Source organism: Aythya ferina (genome assembly GCF_964211825.1).
Source record: "Aythya ferina genome assembly, chromosome: 1".
NCBI lineage: Eukaryota > Metazoa > Chordata > Aves > Anseriformes > Anatidae > Aythya > Aythya ferina.
In genome coordinates this window covers 16,443,667-16,467,934 of record NC_140296.1, presented here as the reverse complement: position 1 = coordinate 16,467,934, position 24,268 = coordinate 16,443,667, and the positions used below count along the sequence as shown (strand labels likewise).

Sequence of the window (24,268 nt, the reverse complement as noted above, 5' to 3'; positions counted from 1 at the left end):
GACACTATTACTAAATGCTTCCCTAACCTATCAGAAAGAACTTTAATGACTAGTACCAAAACACCTACAGAATAATCATGACTGTACTTTGGCAGTTCAGAGTCCCGCCTCTCTAAGGACTTCAAACCACTTCATGAATGTGCAGGGACCCAGACTGTATAAGATAAGGTCCTGCATCCTGGAGTAATCCTGTTCAGTTCTCCAGATGACATAACTAATGTCCCCTAGTAATCAGAAAACAACTCAAGCTCTGTCGATATTATAAGAACGTTTGTTGTTTTATTCTTTTTGGTGGGTACAAAAACCACAGTTTCTTACACAGAACAAGATTATAAATAATATCTGTAACATGAGTGACCCGTAGTCTCTTTTGATTCTACACTGCAGACTGATGATGTACTCTAAACATTTTTTTTAATTTTCTTTCTTGTATTAGACAGATGCAAATCTGTGGAACACGGAATGATGGAACAGAATGAAGGTAACAGCAAATAAGAGGATGACCAACAACTTTTATAAAAAAAAAGTCTCTGAATTTTATTACAGTGATGGCATTTTATATCAATTATTGCAATGAATTGTTCCCTAAGATGGTTAGAAAAAAGAATTGTGTTGTCCTCTACCGAATTTACATCAGTTAAAAAGCAAGCATGTTTCAATATTCCTCTTTTTTTTTTTTTCAAAGAAAATGTAAATAATTTCTTTATTTTTTTTTCACAGGATTTACATATTTATTATTTTCTTATCACAGTTTAGTGATTCATTTCTACAGCTGAACAGCTGAATATTCTTCCATTGTATATATTGATGTTCTGGAGACACAGGTTAGCATGTTCATTGACTTCTATAGCTATTTTTCTTTCTTTGTCAAGACAAAGACCAAAATGTTGTCCTTTCTGAGCATGTTCTTCACAGTTTAATGCGCTAAGTTGGCAAGTCTTATTAGTTTTAAGTCCACTCAAGTGAAATTTGTTGCTGTTAATACACCCTTCCCAGCCCCCTCCCCCCAACAAAACTAAATTATGAATTTTCCTGATATAAAATCTGAGTTTGGGTTTCCGAGCTGAGCTCATGCACACATTGTTGCTGATGATGTCTGGCGCATTTGGACGTACTTCCCTTTCTCAGCCAAATTATTAGTTCATCAATGACACTCCCATGTCGTTACAGTCTGTGCTGTGTTCCCATCAGTCACCAACACAGTTTGATTAAGGCACTCAATTATTTTTTTGGTTTTTATGGTAGGTCCGATGCAATTACAGCCAATCCTGAACTTTGTCTAATTGCAGTTCCAGAATGCACGGCCTTCGGGCAGTCGGGAGTCAATACGCGGCCGTTTTCACCCACACTTCCCGTGATGGATAATCTGGCTTTGTTTCTTATGGCTTCAGAAAAGGTAAGCTGTCACCCCCCAAAAAAAAAAAAAAAAAAAAAAAAGGAGAAAAGAAAAAAAGTGTTAGAAAATTTCTACCCTTCAAGAAACCAGGACACAACAAACACCAAAATATTAAATTTTAGACATCTGCATTTTTCCATATTAACATTAAAAATAATAATCATATATGTAAAATACATAGCATTTATGCATACTAGGGGAAAAAGGCTAGAAACTCTGAGGGTAAATTTTATTACAAATCAATATCAATTTAAATATAAATTCCAGATTTGAATAAGAAATTAACAGAATAGGGAATACCTTCAACTAAACTACTTCAAACTACATTAAATAAGACCTTTAATGAACCTGAAAGCATTAGCACCTTTGAATAAAGTCATTCACAGGCATTTGTAGTCTTAAACCTTCAACTAGGTATTTCAGGAGTAAATAAAACTACTGAAAATTGCTTACAAATTGCTATAGCTGTCTTTGTGATATGGACCAAATCTAAACAAATTATTAATTATTACTTCTACTCATAATGCATCCATTCTCAAATCTCTTTTCATATATATATATTTTCCTATAATTAGGGAAGGTGGGAACTTTCAAAGGTAATGTAGTTTATAGAGAGAAAATAAATTTTCTATAGTTCCTAACATTAGGTCTAAACTTTCCACATGATGTTTTAAAGAAATGTTACCTCAAAATCTTTACCTTCAGGTAAATCAAAATGAACTATCTTATTTAGAGACTGATTGCCTCAAACAGAAGAAAAAATATTTACAGCTATTTCATCTAACTTCAGCTGTCCAAAAATCAGCAATCTAATATAAAAGACCTCTCCCATTAAAATAGAGATAGCTTAGACTGAATGATTTCTAGATGGTTGAAGTCAGGGGAGGTGTTTAGGGTCAACCAATGCAGAAAGGATACCAGGAATATCAGGCACCCAAACTACACTGTGTTGAAACAGATTTCAAAGATACTGTGATAAGATACTAAGTAGTGGAGGAATTCTGATTTCTAGCCAGCTGTAACTATAGTCTATTAAACTAATGCTTGTAAGTGGTGTGCAGGGATGCAATCTGAAATAGTGACTGGAAAAAGTGAGAGGCAGGAGGGTTCATTCACATAGGAGCAAAGGGATGAGAAACATTATGAAATCATTTTATTTGCCTTATTACTGATCTCTGCATTTAGGTCTTTGTCCCTCTGAGCCCGGTTTCTCCTTCCAAGGAATCAGTATGCCCTAAACTGGGATGAGGGATATTCCTTAAAACTCCCAAATGTTTCCACAGTTTCTGGGAGCACTTCTATGAAATGCACCAGTCTAATATTGTATTGCTCCTTCAAAAACAAATTCTCCGAAGTACAGCTGTCTTTATCGCACAGCAGGATATGGATATATGAGCAACTTCCCCAATCAATTACTGTAAAAATTTCAGAATAAGACCCCAGCTTAAAGAGCACATTATGGCATTCCCCTTCAACTGAAAAAAAAGATGTTAATTGTCAATTACAGTGTCCATAGTAATCCTTTAAAAAGTCTCCCTGCTGCCAGAGTAATCTGTGGCAGCATATCTTGAACTAGCTCAACAGCTAGATATCAAAAGGGAGAAATAGATAATGAGTGAGTGGGGACCTGGGCCCATACAGCGTTCTGCTGAATAACAAAAACTTCAACTACACCCAGCAGCAAATAAAAAACTGCATTTGCAAAGCACAGACACAATGCAATGTGGTGAAACTCCACATGGTGCACGTCCACAGTCCTATTGCAAATGTCAAGGTTCTGCTGCCTGCAGAAATGCACAGAACATGGTTTGGTCAATGGCAAGAAAAGGTCTGTAGCCATGAGTTTTGGGGAGGGATGAGAGACCAGATCAGATCACAATGCAGACTAGGCTGGAAATGGGACAGCTGATTTAGTTAAATTTCCCAGCAAGTCATCATTGTGTACCAGCATCTCTCCATCGCTTTTATCAGCTATCTGTTTGCTAATGGGAAATCCGAGAAAGAACTTAAATTTACATGAGATGAGTGAGTTATGCAAAGCTTGATGGTTTTCTAGCTCAGTCTCTAAAGCTTTCTGGCCATTGACAACACACTTAGGACAGAAAGACAGTAAAAAGGGATCTACGAAAAAAAAAAAAAGGGAAAAAAAAAAAAAAAGAGAATAATGAACAATTTCTCAGCAGCCTTCCATGGGCTAACAGAAAAATTTGCAATAAGGCAATTCCTCTCTTCTCACGGCACGGATTAACAACAGCTCAGCAACACACTGCAGGAAACAACCCAGACAGTTGACAAAGTCAGCAGGAGCAGGTCAAACTTGTACTCAGGAAGGTGCCATAAAGCAAAGTAACCAGATATGTCTCTGTGTTTTATTTTAAACTAAGCTATGGGTAATGAGCCAGGCTAATACTGTGTTTAATTGCTATTACAATTTCAGATTTATGGCCTGGCTACAGAAATGGTTTCAGGAGAGGCTGGGATGAGAGGGAAAAGTTTTGATATCTACTGTGAATATTACTCAGGTTGTGGAAGTCTCTGTGCATTAAGTGTAAACAGTTAACTGTGTTAGATTCCAAACTAAGCAATAGTGTTACTTTTCAGATTAATATCGTTAGTCTTGATTAAACTAGTTGTTGACTTAAACACTTGAAAACATAAACTGTCCTGTTCCTGCTGGGAAATGGGAATTTAGGAGGCTGACCTCCTCAGTCTACACAATATAATTATCCCATTTGTGTGGGTCCCTTTGTTGTTCAGACTACTTGAGTACCTGGGTCACCTGGGGATGTCTTTGGCACAGATATTGAAGATGAACTTTCATTTTTTTTCTATGTTGAATTGGAAGTATATAAGTCAAAATAAATAGATTACATGTTTACTGAGCCATCCTCTAGAATTTGGTCTTGTTAGCAGTTCACTTTTTTTTTTTTTTTTTTTTTTTTTTTCTGGTAAATTTTGAAGTAAATTTGGTCAGTTATGAACAGCATGGGGTGGGAGATCAAGAGAAGGCAGTGGGACTGGAAGCTGGCTGGTGCACCTCATGGCCCATGGAGAGGTCACGTAGTGGTGGCTGGGGAGGCGTCCCTGGGAAAATCCCCTCAACACCTGTGGGTTTGATGGGAGGAACTCAGCAGGGCTTTTCTCTGGGGCAGCTGCAGAGGGGGGAGCTGGGCTCTGCACTGTTCCTAGGCTATCAGGCTGACTGGCATGCTAAGGGCTTAGTGCTGATAGATGAAAATAGAGAAGAGGAAGGGATTGCTCCCTCTTCACAACACCTTTCCTTCCTGGCCAAGGGCAGATGCAGTAGCCCTCTATCCCTTCTGAACATCTTTATCACACGCATGCATACTAGTCCTACCTTTTCATTTTCTGCTGCCTCACAGTGCGTTAATTTCCCTGAGGCAACTTACTTTCTACTGGATTAAATTAGAAGAAGAAAACATGTTAATGAATATTAATTTTCAAGTGTATTATTTAAGCTTTTTTGTATCAGTTTAACACATAAACTGTTAACACTTTTTGGTGTCAGCTTAAAAATCAGCATGTTGGTTACTTGTGCAGGTTAGGACTGCCAAGCATCTTTCTGTATTAGCGAGTTTTAGTCCTAATATGATCCCTTTACTCCTTGGATAAATAAACATATCAGAGGTTTTGAAGTGCTAAATACAGACATATTTCTGCAGAAATATGTGTAAAGAGTGCTGTGAGCTCTGTCCTGCTGTCAGATGGCAGAGGTTTATGACCCATGTGGGTATGAGCCCCACAGGTGGCCTTGCTCTGCCCAAGAGTGTGAGGTGACCTTGGCAGTCTGCCACCTACAAGCATAAGCTAGCTCTTCTATGTGAGGTTCAAAAATTTCTCAGGTACCTATTACAGCAAACAAGATAAGGAAAATTAAGAATTTCTAAATTCTATAAATATCTGCTTAAAATTCCTAAGTATATATATTTTTTAAGTTTTTAAATGCTTGCACCCTGAAATGTTTTTAAAATTTTATCGGAAACTACCACTGGCCCAAACATGAATTTTAAATAAAATAAAATGTTGCCCTTTAAAATATATTTTCTCCTGTAAGAATTCAACTTTCAGTTTTAAAAAAATCACACAAAAACTCAAACTTTAGAGAAAGGTACTTAAGTTCTTTTCTTAGAAGACAAAACTGCATTAGCCCTAATTTTTATATGCAGAAGACAGTAAGGGTAAAATAAATACTGCAAGTATAATACATGTAATAGCATTTGTTGTACTGTAATCATAGCACTGAGTGGGAACTCAAGTCATGCCAGGGTTAGTTTGGAAAGCCAGTTTGGGCCAGGTCAGTATTTGAATGAAAGCTTTTTTTTTTTTTTTTTTTTAGGACTATATTTAGGATGCATTTGCTTTGTAAACTTGTAAACTTGACACGAAATATGCTTTCAGGGACTTCTGCTGCAGAACAGTGCATTGCTCATGATAAGAGAGAACAGTGACAAATTATATTTTGCTATTGTCAATATACCTTAGGTTTGCTTATAAAAATGGATTGCTGTCACGTGTCATCACTGGAGCTCCTTGTTTTGATATGCACACATTGTTTTTTATACTAGGCTGGGGATGCTCTCAGTGGTGTTCACTAAAGAACTACATGGAAAAGAGCTCTTCATTTCCATTTTACACAATTACTTGCACAGAATCGATTCTTTTTAAGACCTTTGTCTGAGAGGAGGCAGTGAAACTGGGAGGTTGTTACAATAGTAAACACTGGCCTGTACCCGTGGAGCCACCCTGACACCTACTTAGCTGGGTGGTCCATCAGCAAATTGATCTTTAGCTATGCACTGGTAGTTTGGCCTTTTTCTTGCTTATTTCCATGCCTTGCATTTTGAATAGTGAACCAAGTGCACAGCTAAGATATTTTTTATATGGGGAAATCAGGCTCTATTACAGTTGACTTATACCTAGGGTCATGATTTCCTGTACAACAGGGAACCAAAGAAAACCACACCGCGACAGCATGTCTGGGAAGCTCCCCAGCCAGCACACGCCAAGCCCCCTCCCTTGCCCCCCGAGGACCCACCTATTCCTTGCAGCGCTCCAGCTACCATGCTCAAACACCATGCTCTGCTCACTCTGTGTCTGCTCTGTACTGTATGGTTCGGTATTGTACCGGCTGTGCCTTTAGCCTGTAAGCTCCTCGGGACAGGGACCTGTTATGTGTTTGGCACACTTCACCTATTGTACAGCGCCGTGTACTCCAGCGCTATATAAATAATAAATAGAAAATAGTAATTGCATCTCCAGTTTTTTCCTCTGAAAAATTTTCTAGCTGGCAACATAACATTACTATTCATCTCCTTTCACTTAATTTTTATTTCTTACTTCCACTACAGGGATGGCCCTGTGATTTTAGGAGAAGGTAGTTTTCTGTTAGAAGAGGAGAGGTGCAGCTTGCTGTTGGCAAGGGGAGGGAGCTTGAGGTAGTACTGAGAGGGTAGGGGACTGGCGCACCTCTGTTACAAAGCAGCCAGTTTAGCTTAGAAGCTATGGAAAATTACATGTAGAAGCTCAGTGTGCTGCTACATGCCATTTCCAAAGGTCAAGTAGTTGATTTGACTAATGATTAGTTGGTAAGCTACTCACTGTATGGATGAGACCAAATGCATTGATAAGCCATCCCTACATACCTACTAAGGGGAACTACACAGTATGTAGCTCAGCAATATCAGCGTTCTGGTCTGAAATTACTGCATGAATGTCTAAAAACTATGAGTCCTGAGCCAAGCAAGCACATGTTACTGAAAGCTGAGGACAATAATTGAAGTCTGTTCACTGGTTAGTGACTTTTGGTTGTTATTATGGTGGGCAAAGCTTGACCTGAAGCAGAATATTGTGTGTGGAGAAAAAAAAAAAAGCCACACAATTAGCATAAAACATGTATCGAAGGGAGGGTGAGGAGCAGGGTGGGGAGGAGAAGGAGAAGGTAAAACAACATTTAGACTTCTTGTAACAGTGCCTTGTCTTCCATTAGGTTAACTATGGTTCAGTGACATTGCCTATCCTAAATTCTCGATGTAAGGAAGTCCCAGTTAGGGCCAACAGAGAATAATAAAGGCTTACAGCAATTTGTCATCAGAATAGTGCAAATGTTTAAGTGAACAGACTGGCCAATTAAGTAATTAAACACTGGCCCTCTGGATATTTCAAATAACTATTATTTCCCAACTGATTGAACAACATTTAGTTGTTATAAACATATTTTTTATGTTAAAATTTTCTCGCAATGCAGATGTCTATTAGCAACATAGAATAGTATGCTGTACATCTGCAGCCAAAAAAACTGAACCACTTTTGCACTGAAGTTTTCCAAAATATAAAGCTCTGTTTAGAAGCAAGCACCACTAGACAGACATGTCACAACACTGCGGTACAAGATGCATCACCCACTCACTGTAGTAGGCCCTAAGTCCTACCCCTAAATTTTAATACTTTCGGTTCCATATACGTTGTAACCTTCTCTATAAGTTGCTAAATTCTGGGTATTCTGCGAGGAAGTTGGGTTAAAAGTCTGTGCACTCTTTGCCACCTTCATTCGCTTCGCCTCTGCCCTGGACTTGTAACAGAACTCTATCAAAGCCACCAGCATTGCCAAGCCCAAGCCTCCAACCAGAATGTAGAAGACTCCAGCAACGTTGCTGAGACTCAAGGCACTCGTCTTGTCCTGGGGAAACAGAAGTGACACAGTTAACCCTGACATCCAGAACCCTGCAGCACAAGCTATACATTAAAACATCAGAAATAAATGTAAATAACAACATTTAGCTGAAATTAAAGTACCGTCATTTACATGCCTCTCACAAAATTTGACCTATCTGGATCTATAAAATATATTTTAAGCACCTAGTTTTCCTGGTCAACATTGAAGTATTATAAGTATGTTGCCAGTATATTGAGATGTCATTGTTTACTTACTGCAAAGCATTACTTCCACTAGCTGGAGAATTGAACAATGACGCGTCCAGTCCTCTTTAAGGGACATTTTAACACTGACATGAAACAGCATTCACACAAAGCTCTTTAAAAGCTTTGGAATCTAGAAATCCATTTACATCAGACAACATTTTGCTTGATGTTCACTAAAAGACAAATTTCACTTGTAGTAGGCATTGTTGTTAATTCAAAAGATCCAGACTGACTTTCTGCTACTTAAGTGATAGGTGAAAATAACGTGAGGCTCAAGTTGTTGGAACAAACACTTCCTTGAAAGTGCACATTGTACCATACACATCACCATATATTTGCCTCTTACCGATTACTGTTTTTTTTTTTTTTTTTTTCTATTTTATTATAGATACAGTTCTAGAACACGCCCATGGACTAAGGCTCTGCAGTAGTACAATTTTAAACAGTAATTTATTAAATTTTATACAATATTTAAAATTTAGAAAACAATGATAACTTTCTTTAGCAAATTACTAAATATACAACATCTGATAAACAATCACCTTTTTGGACTTACTGTTGTAAATAATTATTCTACATTTCTCTATACTTCAAATGACTGTTCTACATTTCTCTATACTTCACTGCTTAGCTATGAATCACGTATGCTACGATTTTAAATCCATGTGCAATTTTAGCACAGTTCTCAAGGAATTCTCTCAGGATTGACTCCCATTGTGCCTTAAGATACTTATAAAGCTTTATTTTTATGCAGACTATATAATCTTTACCTAAAATAGGAAGAGTACTTAACTTCCAATTGTAATTTGTATGAAATGTTAACTTATGATCAATATTAGGATTTAATTTAAAGAGGCACTATTTATTGTGCAATCAGTAGATCAGCACAGTAGCAATTCCCATGGGTATACAGGGGTTTCTGGGGCTTATAAACAGTCTTCTGCTTTGGCTGTCACCTTGAAGGTGACTCAGTTCCTCTAGTGGCATGGAGCTTGGGAACAAGGAGCAGTCAGGACTGGGAAGGACCTGATCTAACGGACACAGTGGGTTGAGGCTTTCTCAGCTGTGCTTTAGGAGTGTTTTGCCATCCTCTTGATGACTTCTGTCACTCCTTTCTCTGAACCACTTGCAAGAAAAAGCAAAATATGTAGGGCAGGGACAGCTAGCAGTCACTGTGCTCATGTTATCCCACTCAGATCTGGGCACCACAAGCTGGCACCAAGACAGGCACCACAGGGACATTTCAGACTCCTAGAACACAAGACTGGCACTAACTCTGGTGCACCAGAAAAATATTTGCTTCTGGGCTTGTCCTCAGGAGCTCCCTGAAGCTGCGAGGATTAATTTGGGAATGGACTAGGGTAAATACGGAAAGCTGTAGAAAGCTATGAATTATTGAAACCTTTCACTCCAAAGCTTAAGTCAGGACTTCCTTGGCTCCTCAAGGAGCAAGAGACCTCCCTAATGGGAGCAAGAAGTGGAAATCCTTCCCCTTAGTACTTCTCCCTGTCCAAAGACACCCTAATGTTAGTCAGCACTGAAAGGAGAAGACATGAGTAGAGCCAAGCCCAAGCAGCAGACAGGAAAGGTACATCCCCTGTAAGCAGGATGGAAACAACCAACCCAACCCCAGACAAAAACCCTGCCTTGTAACCCTTTGACAGCTTCCTTCAATAGGTAGGAGGACGTTGGGTGATTTATGGTGATTTATACCACTGAAGACTTCAGAAAGCAATAGTGCTCCTTTAAATTAAAGTGTGACCCCCATCAAGACGGGGACAAGCCAATTTACTCTGTGAGTGTCTACAGCTGCTTATTTTACTTCTAAGGCATTTTGTTCATTACTCCCTTTACTGCTTTGTGAACACGATAGTAGGTCCCGAACTGCAGCGACTGACCTTACTTCCAGAGTCCTTGGGTCCACATTCACCTTTATCGTACCACCATTTGTTTTTCAGCTTGTCTAAGACGCCTGCCTCACTGAGTTTCAAAACGGCAAGGTTTACAGGAGTTCTTCACGTGGAAAATAACATAAATAACATTATATATGTTATTTTATGTTATTCAAGTAAAACTACATAGAATCGCATTGCAAAGTGACAGAGCAGAGGCCACAGTGGGTGCTATGTCATGTACTGTTGGCCCAGGTTTAGAGACAGACATACGACCGGGACCTGCTCCATCGCTTTAGGTAACAGGCACATACTGCTGGGGAAGATTTTTAAATAAATGGTATGCAATTACTGTGAACCCAAAACTATTGGCTTAGACACATTAACAACATAGATTTCAGAGATATATACACTATAACTGCATATATGACTTAAGAAACATAGTTTTCCTTGTTTTCCATCCATTTTTGGTTTGTAAGCATACAAGCTAGAAACATGACTTGGCCATAGCTATTTCATTTACTGCCCTCAAAATGAAGCTGGCAAGAAAAGGAGCTGCTTCTGCAGGCTGTCACCGCAGCCCTTTGAACAGTCCTGCTCTCACCCTGGGTGCCGATTGCCACTGCCCTGCACCTCAGCTGGGAACACCACAGCCAGTATTTCATTTCTATATCCCGTTTCCACATTATTTCCAAATTCAAGGCTTTTCTTTCCATCTCACTTACTCAACTAAGCCTTTCAGGGTCCCAGGTCCCAGGCTGGTGATTAATTACTACTCAGAGTATCTTCCTTGGGGCGTTTATAATGGGTGATGCAATGGAGTTAAACATTGAGATGAAATGTATTCTAATGCCTCAAAGCATGAACCACTATGAGTTTACACTGAAGTAACTTAAACTCAGTGAATAATATAAAGTGTTATGAGAATGCCCCATCTCATGCAGTTGCAGCAGTTTGTTTTCTAAAAGCCTATCAAATGTTTAAGACTTATTTTCTATACTTTCCACTTTGAACCATTGACTGTCCAATTCTTAACATGATAGGCATATATGTATCTATTTATGTGCAGGTGAGCATGAAAATACAATATATATCAGAGAAGGAGGCAGATAAACAGAAACAGCACATAATAGATGGGCTGCTGGAGACACTGGATGACATAGAGACTGATCTTGTGCACCATTGAATTCCTGTGGTACCATTAATCTCTCATAATGCACCATAATCCATTAGATGTTAAAACGTCTAATCATGAATTCAAGGCTTAAAATAAAAATAAAGAATGTAGTGCAAATGGCAATTAGTACAGGGCAACTGAGACGGTCAAAATGGATACTGTGAAAGAGAAAAGGAGCCTGTGATTACACTCTGTAACTGATTTAACAGGAAATCCCCAGATGCTTATGTATAGATATATTTGTGTATAGATTTGTATATATGTATATTTTATATTTAAGAAAGGATGAAGCACACTGTCAAGATTTGCTATTGAGGAAGCCTCAGTGTCACAGCAAAGACAATTTTTGACAGCTACAGCTGAGTGAGAGGATTCTCCGGTACTCCCAAGTGATCTCTTTAAATAAAGGAAATGCTTCATCCACTTTTCAAGTCCCCCACACTTAATTCATATGGAATATGCTGCTGCTAGCATGAATTTCTCAATCTTTTTCAGTACTGAAACTTAAATTTTGCCTTCAGGCTCTATGGCAGCAGGTTGTGCAGGTTGAAAGTGGAATGTGAGAGTCCCACAGGTGAGAAAGGAGTGGGCAGCAGTTTGGGATGCTGGCACATTGCCTGTCAATATGATCCTCTGCTTGCTTCTAGTATACATGTGAAATAATTAATATTATTTGGGTAGTCCTCATCTGCAGCATGCTATGCACTGGCACTAAGCCAAATTTCACTGTTCCCATATCCCAACAGTGTAACGGGGCTGATTATGGCAAGGACTGGGGATGTCCAGGTACAGTTCTCACATAGACTGTCAGAGGCCTATGGAGCTGTTGCAGATTAAGCTGATTAAAATTATGTGATAAGTAGGTCTCTGTATGAACTATTAAGACCAGCAGCAAGCTGGGACAAGCCAGAAAGCCTGCCTCACAGTCTTTTGTGCTTTTTTATTTTTTCTTCCCAGAACAAACAGTTCAGTTATAGAAAGCCTGATACAGGCATGTATTTTTTTTTTCTCCTTTGCAACTGTAATCCTTTTAATACCATCCCTTCTGCACTGTCTCTCTCTCTCTCTCTCTTTTTTTTTTTTTTTTTTTTTTTTTTTTTTTTTTTTTTCTGGAGGGGAGCAATCAATTTCATACTTAAAATTGCCATACTATCTTTAATATATAACTGAATGCAATAGCGATGGCAATGGCAAACACAGATGATGCAATTCAATACCTACTCTTCCCTGAAATATAGCCAGTCATGTACCGGAGGCCAGTTGCTTTTTCCTCCCCTCCATTATTTTTGCTGAAAATCTTCCTGAATCTCAGTTTAAATCAGCCAGGTGTGATGGGAAAAGTACTCACTCAAAACAAGTAAAAGAAGCCCTGCTGGAGGACTGCAAATTTGAAAAGGAACATTTTAGCTCACACTTTTAAGAATGCTGGCATATATGCCTGATTGCAGTAACAGGAAGTGACTGCAGGCATGGTGACTTTTAATTTATTTTAGGCTGTTTTGTTTGTTTATATATTTTAGTAGGAGATTATCAGCAGCTTTTAAGGGAAATGAATGCCCACATCACCTTGGCTTTCAGGGCCAAGTCACAGTCCTTTTTTTTTGACCATGCCAGTCACACACAGAGAGTACAATGTGTTACTACAGTGCTTACCCAACTGGTTGCTGAATAGTCCCAGTGACATTAAAGGGGGCTAGAACTAAGAATCAATATGGTCTACTGTACATGAGCAAGAACAATGTATGTAAATCATATACAGAGGATATAGCCAGCATTTAAAATTAAATTTCCCATCTAGTGCAGTCTTGTATATTACAATAGAAAATGACAATATAGATTTTTTTTAAGTTGTTTGGTGATTCTTGAATTAGTAATTACTAATAATGAGAGGAAGTTGGCAGAACTGCTGAGAATCACACTTATTATATACATACAGGATCCAAACTCATGTAAGGGTGATGTATGAAAAATGATAACTACAATTACCCTTTATAAATGGAGAAGGATTTGTCCCATGTAGCCACATTGCAAGAATTCCATGTGACAGAGCAGAGGAGACCCTGTTCTTTTATGTGCTGAAATCAGCAGAGGCACAGCCTGAGTGGGTGCAGGGACAGTGGTTTTCCACCTTCTCACCATGCCCTCAGCCCCTCTGTCCCTCGGCTCCATACTTGTTTCCTCCCATCCTATCCTCTATCACTTGCTGTAGGAAGGGCTGTTTTTCAAGAGCCCAAGGCTGGATTTGGTGCCAGCAACTTCAGCAAAATAACAGTGCCTTAAAACGGCATTAATGAAGTTCTGAGCTCCTTGTGTACAGGACGATGAATGGGCAGTTACAGCATTTAAATTACAATGTTGAACAATTCTGAAACCAATGAGGAATTTTAAGAGACAGGGATTTTAAAAAAAGCAATCACAAGTACGCTCTAGGAGCACTTTCATTACCCACTCAGGGCTGAGCCATTAATTAAGTGTAAGGTCAGCCTCACCCGCTGAATGAAAAACAAGGGATGCTGTGCTCTCCTGGGGGCTGCTGGCAGAGATGGGAGCAGTGCTTTGCCAGCACAGCTTCCTTCAGCCCACAGGTTTATCACAAAAATGGAATATAATGGCAGAAACTGGGTTTAAATACCTCTCTGTGCATCACAAGAATTATCTCATGAGCTGTACGGTGGCATACAGCTGAGATCTGAGGCACTATTTTCAGAAGTACTCAAATGACTGAGGGACCTCAGACTTCTCTTCAAACATCACTTAATTGCTAAGGTCACTAGGCCACGGGGGAAGGCAGCATCAGCTACCCAGGGCTGACAACACAGTCTTATGAAGGAAACTGGATCACAATCTGATCTGATCTTGTCTTTCCAAATTTTGGAAGCTCATTCCTTAAAGGGAACAATAACTGGGGAAGCTACAAAGGAGCTGTTAAGAGCACAGAGTGGGGGTAGGAGAAATCTTAGTTTATAGAGTAACGCAAACTTTGGAGAACTGATGAGCTCTTGTGAAACTCCCCGATTTCTACAGTCCTTTTTAATGCCATAAAGAAGGTTATTCTGGGTCTAGACTCTCATTCACTGATGGGTGAATTTCAAATAGTAATAGCACAGATGGCCAGTTAAGGCTCAGGTGCTACATTGCTTTCAGTACAAGAGAGATGTTCTTATTTTTGCTCATGACAATAGGAAGCCCCGTAAATGGGACCAGAGCTGCTAACAGAGCTCGGGTTTTATTCCTTTTAAATTCACACAGTGAGAAGGAGCATTGGTTAGACATGCTTAAGACCTTAGTTCAGGACAGATTGGTTGTTGTCAGGTTTTCAAAAACAGTGCACGGTGTCCTGTTTATTCCACTGATGATCAAATGATAGCATATAAAATTAAAATATTTAGAGCTCCCTTAATTCAGTAGAAATAGTCTTACTGACTTTATCAGATACTACTAGTCTGTTTGTGAACAAGGGAATAGATTTTGGAGATGATAAAAGGTTAACTAACACCTATAGGAGTCAGATTATCTGCAGTTTGAAAAACAAGACCAGATGCTGCTGCAGTGCAGAATTTGAGCAGTACATAATGTGTACTCATATCCATAATGTGCCTGGTCCTTCTCAGCATGGTCACTGCAGGCACGTGATGGACCTGGGGCCTTCTAGGAGCACTGGGCTCCCTCTCCTCTCTCTGTGAAGTACTTATGCATAGGTATGGCTACTCACTTGCCTATGCCTGTGAAAAACTGTGGCAAGAAACAGGCCTGAGGTCAGGTAAATGCTGCTGGCAGTCTGTATGTAGTCCTAGGATCACAGGTTGAGCTACGTCATGCTCCTCATCCTTTGCTAGCGATGTCTTACCCACTGTAATTCGTACTCCACCATGAACTTCTGCCTGCCACCTGTTCTTCATTGACAGTGTGTTCCTACCTCCCTCCTGCATTCACAGATCCTCCCAGTTTGTCCATGGGCTGAACTTCTATTTCTTTCCCCCCGCCCTTTCTTCTGTCACTTGCCATCGCACCAAACTTGCTCCTTCAGCACCTTCCAGACACATTTCCTGTTGCAGCCCTGCTCTTCCCTGTACCATGAACTGCTCCCCTTGTTCTGCTTTGTGATTCAGCCCACCAGTGCCTGGTAATTGAGGATGGTAAGTTAAAAGGACCCTTGGTTTTCTACCTAACTTTTATCTCATATTTCAGCAACAGTAGGCTTGTGAAGAATGTATTTTAAGAAAATGGAGGCATTTTACTTATGTGACTCCCTGTCTGTGACTTTTTTAAACTTAAATGCCTTCTCCATTCACAGTAATGGAAAAGTTCAGACTTGGGTACTACTTCAGTGGTATCAACATGGGATATTTATGGTTCACACATCAACTTTCTTAAGAGAAGTTGGTGTCTGCTCCACTTGCACATACGTGTTATCATGTCTAATATGCCTATGCACTTTGAAACAGAAAATATAGACCATTTTTTGAAACTGTGACTGCTGGCGAGTTGGGAAAAATAGGTAGAGCAGCAGGATTGAAAGCAAAGTGAAGAGGATTAGGACAGCAGTTCTGGGTGAGTGCAGAATAGCCCAAGGGATGGTCCCTGAGGCCAGGACACAGAATGAAAGAGTAGGAGGACTAAAGGAGGAAAGAAAATAGTAAGAAAAATATATGTAGGCAATTGTAAAGAAAGCTACATAAACTGTGTATGACAAATCCATCAAATATAATCATCTGTATCTGACTAGCTCTGTGCCTGCGCAGTTACCTGTGCAGCGTTCTCTTATATATTGTTCACACACAAGCACATAAATAAATATTAATACACACTGCCTAGCACTGAAGGGGCATTTTTAATATCTTTATCCTTCCCCGCTTTCACATCTTTCACTTTGACATCTTTGCCTCTTTTCAGCACAAGGCAGTTTCCCAAAAGGAAGATGTGATGAGGCCAGGAAGCAGTGGCACTCGCCATGTAGAGGATCTGGAAATGCAGGAAAAATAAGAAACTGTTACCACCTCAGCCTAAAATTCAGAGGTGGTGAAAGGCTGCAAATGCCACAGCTAAGAAGGATGTAAGTTCTGGGAGTTTTCTGCATGATACATTCTCAGCCATTCTGCCTAGGAAACAACCATGGATTCCAGTTTGTGGGTAAGATATTATAAAATGTCCATGCAAAGGTATTTCAGCTGAAATTTGCCCTCCTGTTTTGGATACCCATGTGAAAATCACAATTTGTACCAGTACTCTTTGTGTCAATACTGGATCCCTGAGCCAGGACCTGCACTAGATTTCTGCTTGGAGGCAGTTGCACTGGTTTTCTTCACTGTCACTGAAAAATTATTTGGGGTCATACAATATTGTAGAAAATAAATCTGAGTTGATATTTTCTCATGAAGGTTTCAAACTGCTTGTTCACAAAAGCAAGCTCTGAAAAGGCTCAACACAATTTTGGAAGGTGCAGGTTTCTGAAAACTGGTGATAGATTTCATAGCAGGGAGTGTATACGAGTTCCCTTTGGGATGCTTAAGCAAATGCAAATATTTTTGCTTTGACAGTAATTGCATACACCTAGATTTCAGCTGCAGGTACTGGCAATGCCGTGATCCTGAAGAAGCTGTTTTGTTGCAGGTAAAACCCCAGCAGATGCACCAATTACTTTACATACTGTTTACCCGCTTTTGGTGACATTGAGGCTAACCTTGGAGTCACCTCCCCCGCTGCCACATTCTCCTTTGTCGTACCACCATTTGTTTTTCAATTTGTCCAAGAGGCCTTGTTCATTCAGTTTTAAAACTGCGAGGTTAACAGCATTTCTTGAAACGATAAAACATATTTTGTAAGAAACTGCACAGCTGTTAAGATGTTAGAAGGAATGAGGACTTAAGCTGTTTATAAGCTTGATCCACACACTAAATAAACCTCTCATTTCCATATTTCAAAGCCCTTGGCAGCACACATAATTGTAGTTACCTTCAAATGTGAAAAATGTGTTTCCTGTATAGAAATGATTTTCAGACCAGCTTGGATTTTAACAAGAAAATTCTATCAACCAACCAAAACAATTTTTGCAAAAACGATGATAAAACTCTGTCTTGAATTACAAATGATTTCCACAGATTTATTTGAATCTATATTTAGAAAATCTACCTAGCGTGGGTCTAGGCTGATTTCTCAATTAGATGGGAAGATGCATTCCCATGTCCTACAGGGGAGAGAGGCAGCCAGCTTAGGCTCAGCCCTGCCCGACTCTGTGCCAGGTACAGCTCCGAGGCATAGCAGCATGATACTGCACAGCCTTGGTGATCTCTGGGCTGGGGCTCCAGTGGCAGGCAGTGGGGAGTGAGGCACAGCTGAAGAGCAGTGCTAACAGCATGGTGCAGCCTCCAGACTTGACAGGAAACTACGCACGAAGAAGTGCCTAGCATCCTGCCTGCCTGAAGCTTCACCGCCTGCTTTAATTACATCCACGCATCTGGGATGCAGGCTCAAGGGAAGTCCCACTGCCTTCTGTCCCACAGAAGAAGCTTGGATGAAATGCAGGGGCTGTGGTCTAGCTTAGTCCTGCAACTCCCCTGCTGTCCTGGGAGAGCAGCTGGTGTCCCTCACCACCTGCAGTGGGGAAGAAGGTGGAGATGGAGGACATCGTCCCTGGGGAAACCTGGGGATGATGCAGCCAAGCAGAAACTCAAGTGCCCATTGAAAGGGTGCTGAGATACAAGCGGGTGGTTGGGCCATCCTGGTGACTGCTTCCTGCAGAGTTAACATGTTGAACAATCACAGGGTCAAAGATGAATTCTGCATTACCAGCAGCACACCGGCATAGGCAAAACAGGCTGAAAGGGGCTCCATGACATACAGCGTCCTCTATCTCGGGTTTAGTGCTCTTCTTCCAGGTGAGAGAAACAACCGTTTGGGTCTGTCCAGGTTATGAACCCTTAACACCATGAAGGCTAATCACCATTTCTGTATGATATGAAGTCCAGGCTATTGGGACCACACTGAAATTTAGGCAAGAAAAGGACACACAGCTGGTCCCAGGATGGAGCTGCCTCAGCCCGTGCTCTGAAGTTTTCCTTTAGACATCCACAGAGCTCTGAGATTGGACAGCAGAGGGCAGACACTAGAGATCACCATACAAACCCAGGAAGGAACCCGAATTTATGATAGGAGCTAATATCCCTATATGACATTTTAAAAGCAGTTGACAACTAATTTGTCAAGGCACTTATGCAGCCTTCATCACTTGCTGAGGAAGGTTTGCACTTGTTTAAGTGTATGACTTCCTATTGTTATTACTAACAGCCTCAACAGTCATATATCTTAATGGCAAACAACTACATCAATATTTTTAAATAAATATTGTAATATTATATAAGTAATATATAATTATATAAGTAATATATAAGTAATATATAGTTAAAAAATATTTTTTTAAAATTCATTGAATTCAACTCATTTTTGTCATGTCCAAAGGTCCCTAGTGTACCCATACCTGCCAGACACATACATTGCTTCTGGTGGGTGTCTGCCCAGGCTTGCTCGTGGAAGTGCAGAGATATGTGGTGCAATGGAGTCAAATCCTTGAGGCACCCTATGCCTCTGCTGGGAGAGAAGTATCTGTAACAGTAGCTTAACTACTACTCTTCAGGGACAACATGAAGTTGAGAAAAATTGAGTTCTTCTTTTTGAATCTGTTTAATACTGTTAAGATCTGTCAATCAGGCAAGAGCTGTATCTGTTAATGGCATCTTCCTCTCATCAATTACGAGAGGATACAGCACCTTAAGAGCTCTTGCAGAAGGGTTGGGGAAGAGAGATCCTCTGGTGACTGGGCTCCAGCTGATCTTATGGCACCAGAAACCACCAGGGTGTGATTCACCCTCTCTAGAGAAGTCTGGTCTTTCATCCATGACGGTCTCTTCTTGTGTTAGAATGGATGTTTTTTTCTCACTCATTAAGAGTGAGATATTCTTGGCAGACAAGTACAGACAACAGTATTTCATAGCTCATGGAGCCTTCGTTGCAACACTCATCCTGTTTGTGGGACTAGTGTTGGCTTTAGGACATACCTCCATGATCTGGTTACAGCTTTTCATATAGCTCCTGCTGGAACCAAGACAGGTCTTTGCTCAGGAAATCTGTAAACAGCTTTTGTGTAGAACTGGCCTCACCTAGATTCACTGTTGTTACATTTACATGAGATTTTCAATATGGATAGAAAAATTGCTTGTCTGTCCCTGAAAGTGCAAATGAGAACTGTAGGCTGTAGTGGGAGTGATAACAGACTGCTCTTTGTGGATAAAGCTTTAAGGGGAATTTAGCAGCCAGTCTGACAAATGTGATTTTGTATAAGTGCTCTAATTATGGTTCACACTCCAGAGGGAGAGGAGAAATTGCAAAATAGGAATGAAATTGTTCATTTGTCCCTTTTGTTCTTGGAAGCAATTGCTTTTGAACCAGTTGTATTTACTACAGATCTTTCCTACTCAGCTTTTAGTTTCAAACATTGCTTTTTGCCTCTTTGCCCCACTCAGAAAGGTAATGGTGTGGCCAGCCCTGCCACTTAGCAGACACATTTCTAGTATACTAAATGTAAATTTTACCTTTGTAAGGACTTTGGGACTGAGACATAAATGAAAATTATCCTAGAAACACTGTTTCTTTGATGCTGATCAACACTATTTATTCAGAAAATGGCTTCAATGCATAGTTTGAGCCTGCTGTCTGCAGAGTCAAAGTCAAAACTCCTGTTCCTTTCAAGAGGAACCAAACCAAGGTCTAATTTAATGCTGCTGCGTCTAATTGTCATGCTGGGTAGCAATAACATAAACAACTGCCTTGACAGTGCTACAGATGCAGGCAGAAGTGTTCATTCCCGTGAAGGATGAAATATATCTCAAGGAATATCAGTAATGCTCCATTCAGTGAGCCACTTAAGCACAGTACTGTTTTAAAGCAGATTGGAAGCCCTATCAATCAATTTATCTGTAAAAGCATCTTCATATTATTTCCTCTAAGCTGTAGTTTTTCAAGTATGAACACTAAAGCTCATTGAATTAGGCAATGTCCTTCTGCTTTCATAAAACTTCTGAAAGTTTTTATTCAATCATTATAATACCTTGGGTTGCCTGATAGCTTACAACTTTTTGCCCTCAGCACTGTAAATCCCTTTAGGCTTCAGAGTTTTTCAAGCTTTTCAAATTAATGTCTACTTTGGCCTTTTATATGGCTATTCAAAGATGAATAAAAAAACTACTAGGAAAATTTATTTGACAATTAATATAAATTCTCATGTTTAATGTCAATTTTGAAGGGGGAGAGCTTTCCTACTTTCAGATGTTTGAATTTATCTTTCAAAACATTAAAGATTATTAAATATTTTTTTTCCACAGTCATTTAGAGAAGCTACAGCTGGTTGATAGTAATCCTAGAATAATAAATAAAAAAATGAAACCCATTCATGAGAGGGTTATTTAGCTGGGTTATTAGACAGTTTCACGGCACAATAGAGAAATGGAAATAAAAAGGATGACGAAGTAAATGTGGATTTAAGCTGCAATCATTGCTCTGAAATTAAACTGTATTGTTTATAAATGTAACACATTATTGTCCTCATCATGTCTAGTAGGCCATGTAAAAACAGGTTAGTTTCACACTGCCTTCTCTGTTGCTTTGTTATCCAAGTCCACCTCAACACATGGGAACAATTTCATTCTGGTCAGCAAAACAGAGAGAACACTGCTGTATCTCACACAGAAATGTCATAATTGAGATCCTGATAGGTGCAACGGTGACTGCATTGAAAATTATGTACCTGAGACCTCAGTATGAACCTAGAGCCAGGCTAGATCATTCATACTCATCCTAGACAGTTCTTCATTCTGTCACAGAGGAAGACATTTTGAAACTTGGCAATCTGTGGCAGATATGTTGTTCTTTAAATGATGATCTTTCATCACTAAAGAATAGGACTGAATCCTTGATTTCACATTTGGGCAAAACTCCCATTTTTGCCCAACTGCATTGTTCTTCCAATTTAAGAACAATTTGTTCCTCAATAAAGAAATTGCAAGCTTTGCAAGAGTAAGGGTTTAACAGTAGCAAGTAGGCAAGTGCTTTAATATTTGACTCTTAATCCTTGCTGTCATTGCATAATCCTGCATTTTCTATCACCCAAAAGAAAAGGGAGTCCTTGTATGCAGTCGTCACACCAATTCAGCCAAAACTGCAGCCCTCTGTGTTACAATGATTCCTCACTTCGCTATTATGTGACTGCATGGACAGTGATTCCAATGCATGGATCACAGTTCTTTGTAAGTTGCCTCCAGTTTTGCAGGATGAAAACTTGATGAGAATTAAATCATTCTCACTCAATTAAAATCACTTTCTATCTCCCAATAAATAAATAGTTAAATCTGTTCAAAATGCTAGTGTCACTTTTTTTTCTTTCTTTCTTTTTTTTTTTTTTCTCCAAGATCATATTTGTGCCACCTGCAGATAAGCCTTTCATAGTCAGCAGAAGATAAAACTGCACAGACAGATGACTGCACCTACATGCCCTTTCTGAAACAACATCTGCGACACCAAATAGGGATAACTGGTCTGCCACCCAAAAGAATGGCAGAAGCATGCTTGCCCAAAGCCCAGGAAAGAAGGCAGAGAGCTTTGCTTTGCCTTTCAATGAGTTTGGGTCACAATAACATTTGACAGACAACCCATCTATTGGACTTTGGTTGGTACAAAGCAGCAAGGCAGGCATTCAACAAATGACCAAATGCCATGACACACAACACCATGGCACCCAGCAATTACACGCTGAAATGCAAGAGGGGCTGATACAGACACACAAAGTCCCCTAAACCACAAGGGAATGAGACAGATGCCCAGGCTGGGGACCACAACAGGCAGCACAGAATCATAAAAATATCACAGAATGGCATGGGTTGGAAGGGACCTTAAAGGAAGGAACCATCTGGTTCCAACCCCCCTGTCATGTGCAGGGACACCTCCCACCAGACCGGGTTGCTCAAAGCCCCATCCAGCCTGGCCTTGAACACCGCCACGGATGGGGCATCCACAACTTCTTTGGGCAACCTGTGCCAGTGCCACACCAACCTCATAGTCAGGAAATTTTTCCTTGTATCTAATCTAAATCTATGGCTTAAACCCACTACCCCTTGTCCTATCACTACACTCCCTGAACCAGGAGTGCTGCTGAAAATCTGAGACAGCCACAGGGGAACAGCATGGGAGAGAGTACCAAAAGGTGCCCAATGCACTGCTTTAAGTGTATCTTTCAGTGTCACAACTGAGCATCTAAAGCAACCAGAAACATACACGAGAAAAGCATCCTTCATGGTAAGGTCAGGCCTGTTTTCAACAGTCTGACACTCAGAGCACCAACATGTGCAATAGATAGCAAAGGCTCTCCCCAGTCTGATTAGACATGAACACATATCTACAGCTTCAAACACAGGTGCTCCCCAAATTTCTGGATGCACAATGGTTCTAGGATGGCTGGGAAACACCACAGTCAGCACCACTGTGAAGGGCATTTGGAGGAGCTGGCCTTGGCCTGAGCACATTTAGCAAAGGAAACCTCCTCCAGGAAGCCAGGTCACAGAATACTCACTTTTGAATACTAAATGGCTAAAAGTCACAGACAGGTCCCCAGGTACTCATTACAGCAAAGGCAGGATCTCTGCTGGGAGCATTTAATAGCCATTTTTTAAGCAACCAGTAGAGTTTTTCTGGGCAAACTTAAATGTCTTAGCTATTTAAACCAGTTTGACATTTTCCTGAATCTCTTTCCTGAACTTAGACTCATAAATCCCATGTAACAGGCACTTTAGATGCCAAAATACTTCACTGAACAGTGGGACGACTCCTGGAGAAATTCTGCCTTTGCCTTCACTGACAGTGGCACTGCTCTGTCACTGAATTCTTTTGGGGATGTTGTTCATAATAATTAACAAGCAGGAAGTGTAAAAATGCCATGACTCACTAAGGAGACTCTACACACACACAGACAACTCTGTTTAAACTGCAGCTGTACTGCATGTCATATCATCCCAACACTGCTGGTGCCACTGCTGCAGCTCACTGAGTCGGAAGCACAGACACCGACCCTCTAAAAGGCTTTTCTCAAATCCTTCCTACAGGGATTGGAAAGCCTCAGAAATCGCTTAGCTGCTAAGAAGTGACTGTGCAGAGGGATGCTACCTCTCTTTAACCTTAGGTTCTTCAAACGTACAGAAAAATTGAAACAACAGCAGAAATTTAAATAAGGATAGCACTATAGAGGTACCAGATGCGAGGTATGGACCAACTGGAAAAGTACATTTTTATTTTTATTTTTTTTAAATCCAAGTAAAATCCCCAACTGGTTTGTCATATACATTTGTTATATATATATATATATATATATATGTACACGTGTATAGATATATAGCCTAATGTGTGTGTGTGTGTATATATATATATATATATCTTCTATATATAGTGACCAGCTCAAAAGAGGCACCAATAAAGTACCATATAATGGGAAGTGAAGCCACGGGTTCAGCCGTGCATCTGGAGGAGAAATTCACTCTAAGAACAAGTCTTCCCCAAGTCTACCATATCAAAACCAGAGGCACATTGGCAGTTGATGATGCCTCTCAAGCAATACAAAAATCATCCTCTCCCTTACACTTTGGGCAGCTCTCCCTGCAGCTACCTGCCGACACAGCCAAGCCATTCAGTACTCCTGGCTCAGGCTGGAGGGTCCCCTAGGACATGGCAAAGGGCAGCTGGTGAAGCCAAGTGATGTGAGCTGCAGTTATTCCCTTATGATCTGATCTGCATCCAGCCCAGGTGGCTCAGGAAGTGGAGGCCACAGCT

General features: G+C 40.2%; 1 protein-coding gene across 9 annotated transcripts in view; it reads right to left on the bottom strand.

Moving 5' to 3' along the window:
• Positions 1-637: 637 nt before the first annotated feature.
• The window catches only part of GRIA4 (glutamate ionotropic receptor AMPA type subunit 4), a 230,515-nt gene continuing 206,884 nt past the window's right edge, over positions 638-24,268 (bottom strand). The window contains exons 14-17 of one of the 9 annotated variants that reach the window (XM_084518176.1): positions 10,234-10,348; positions 7,959-8,093; positions 6,453-6,635; positions 1,265-1,401 (exon numbers count right to left, since the gene is read on the bottom strand). In XM_084518176.1, the coding sequence (XP_084374302.1) occupies positions 6,501-6,635; positions 7,959-8,093; positions 10,234-10,348 (385 nt within the window). In that variant the 3' untranslated portion in view covers positions 1,265-1,401; positions 6,453-6,500. Of the gene's footprint in view, positions 1,402-6,452; positions 6,636-7,823; positions 8,094-10,233; positions 10,349-17,084; positions 17,200-24,268 lie in introns of those variants that run through there. The other 8 variants (XM_084518175.1, XM_084518172.1, XM_084518180.1 and 5 more) reach the window with 8 other exon arrangements.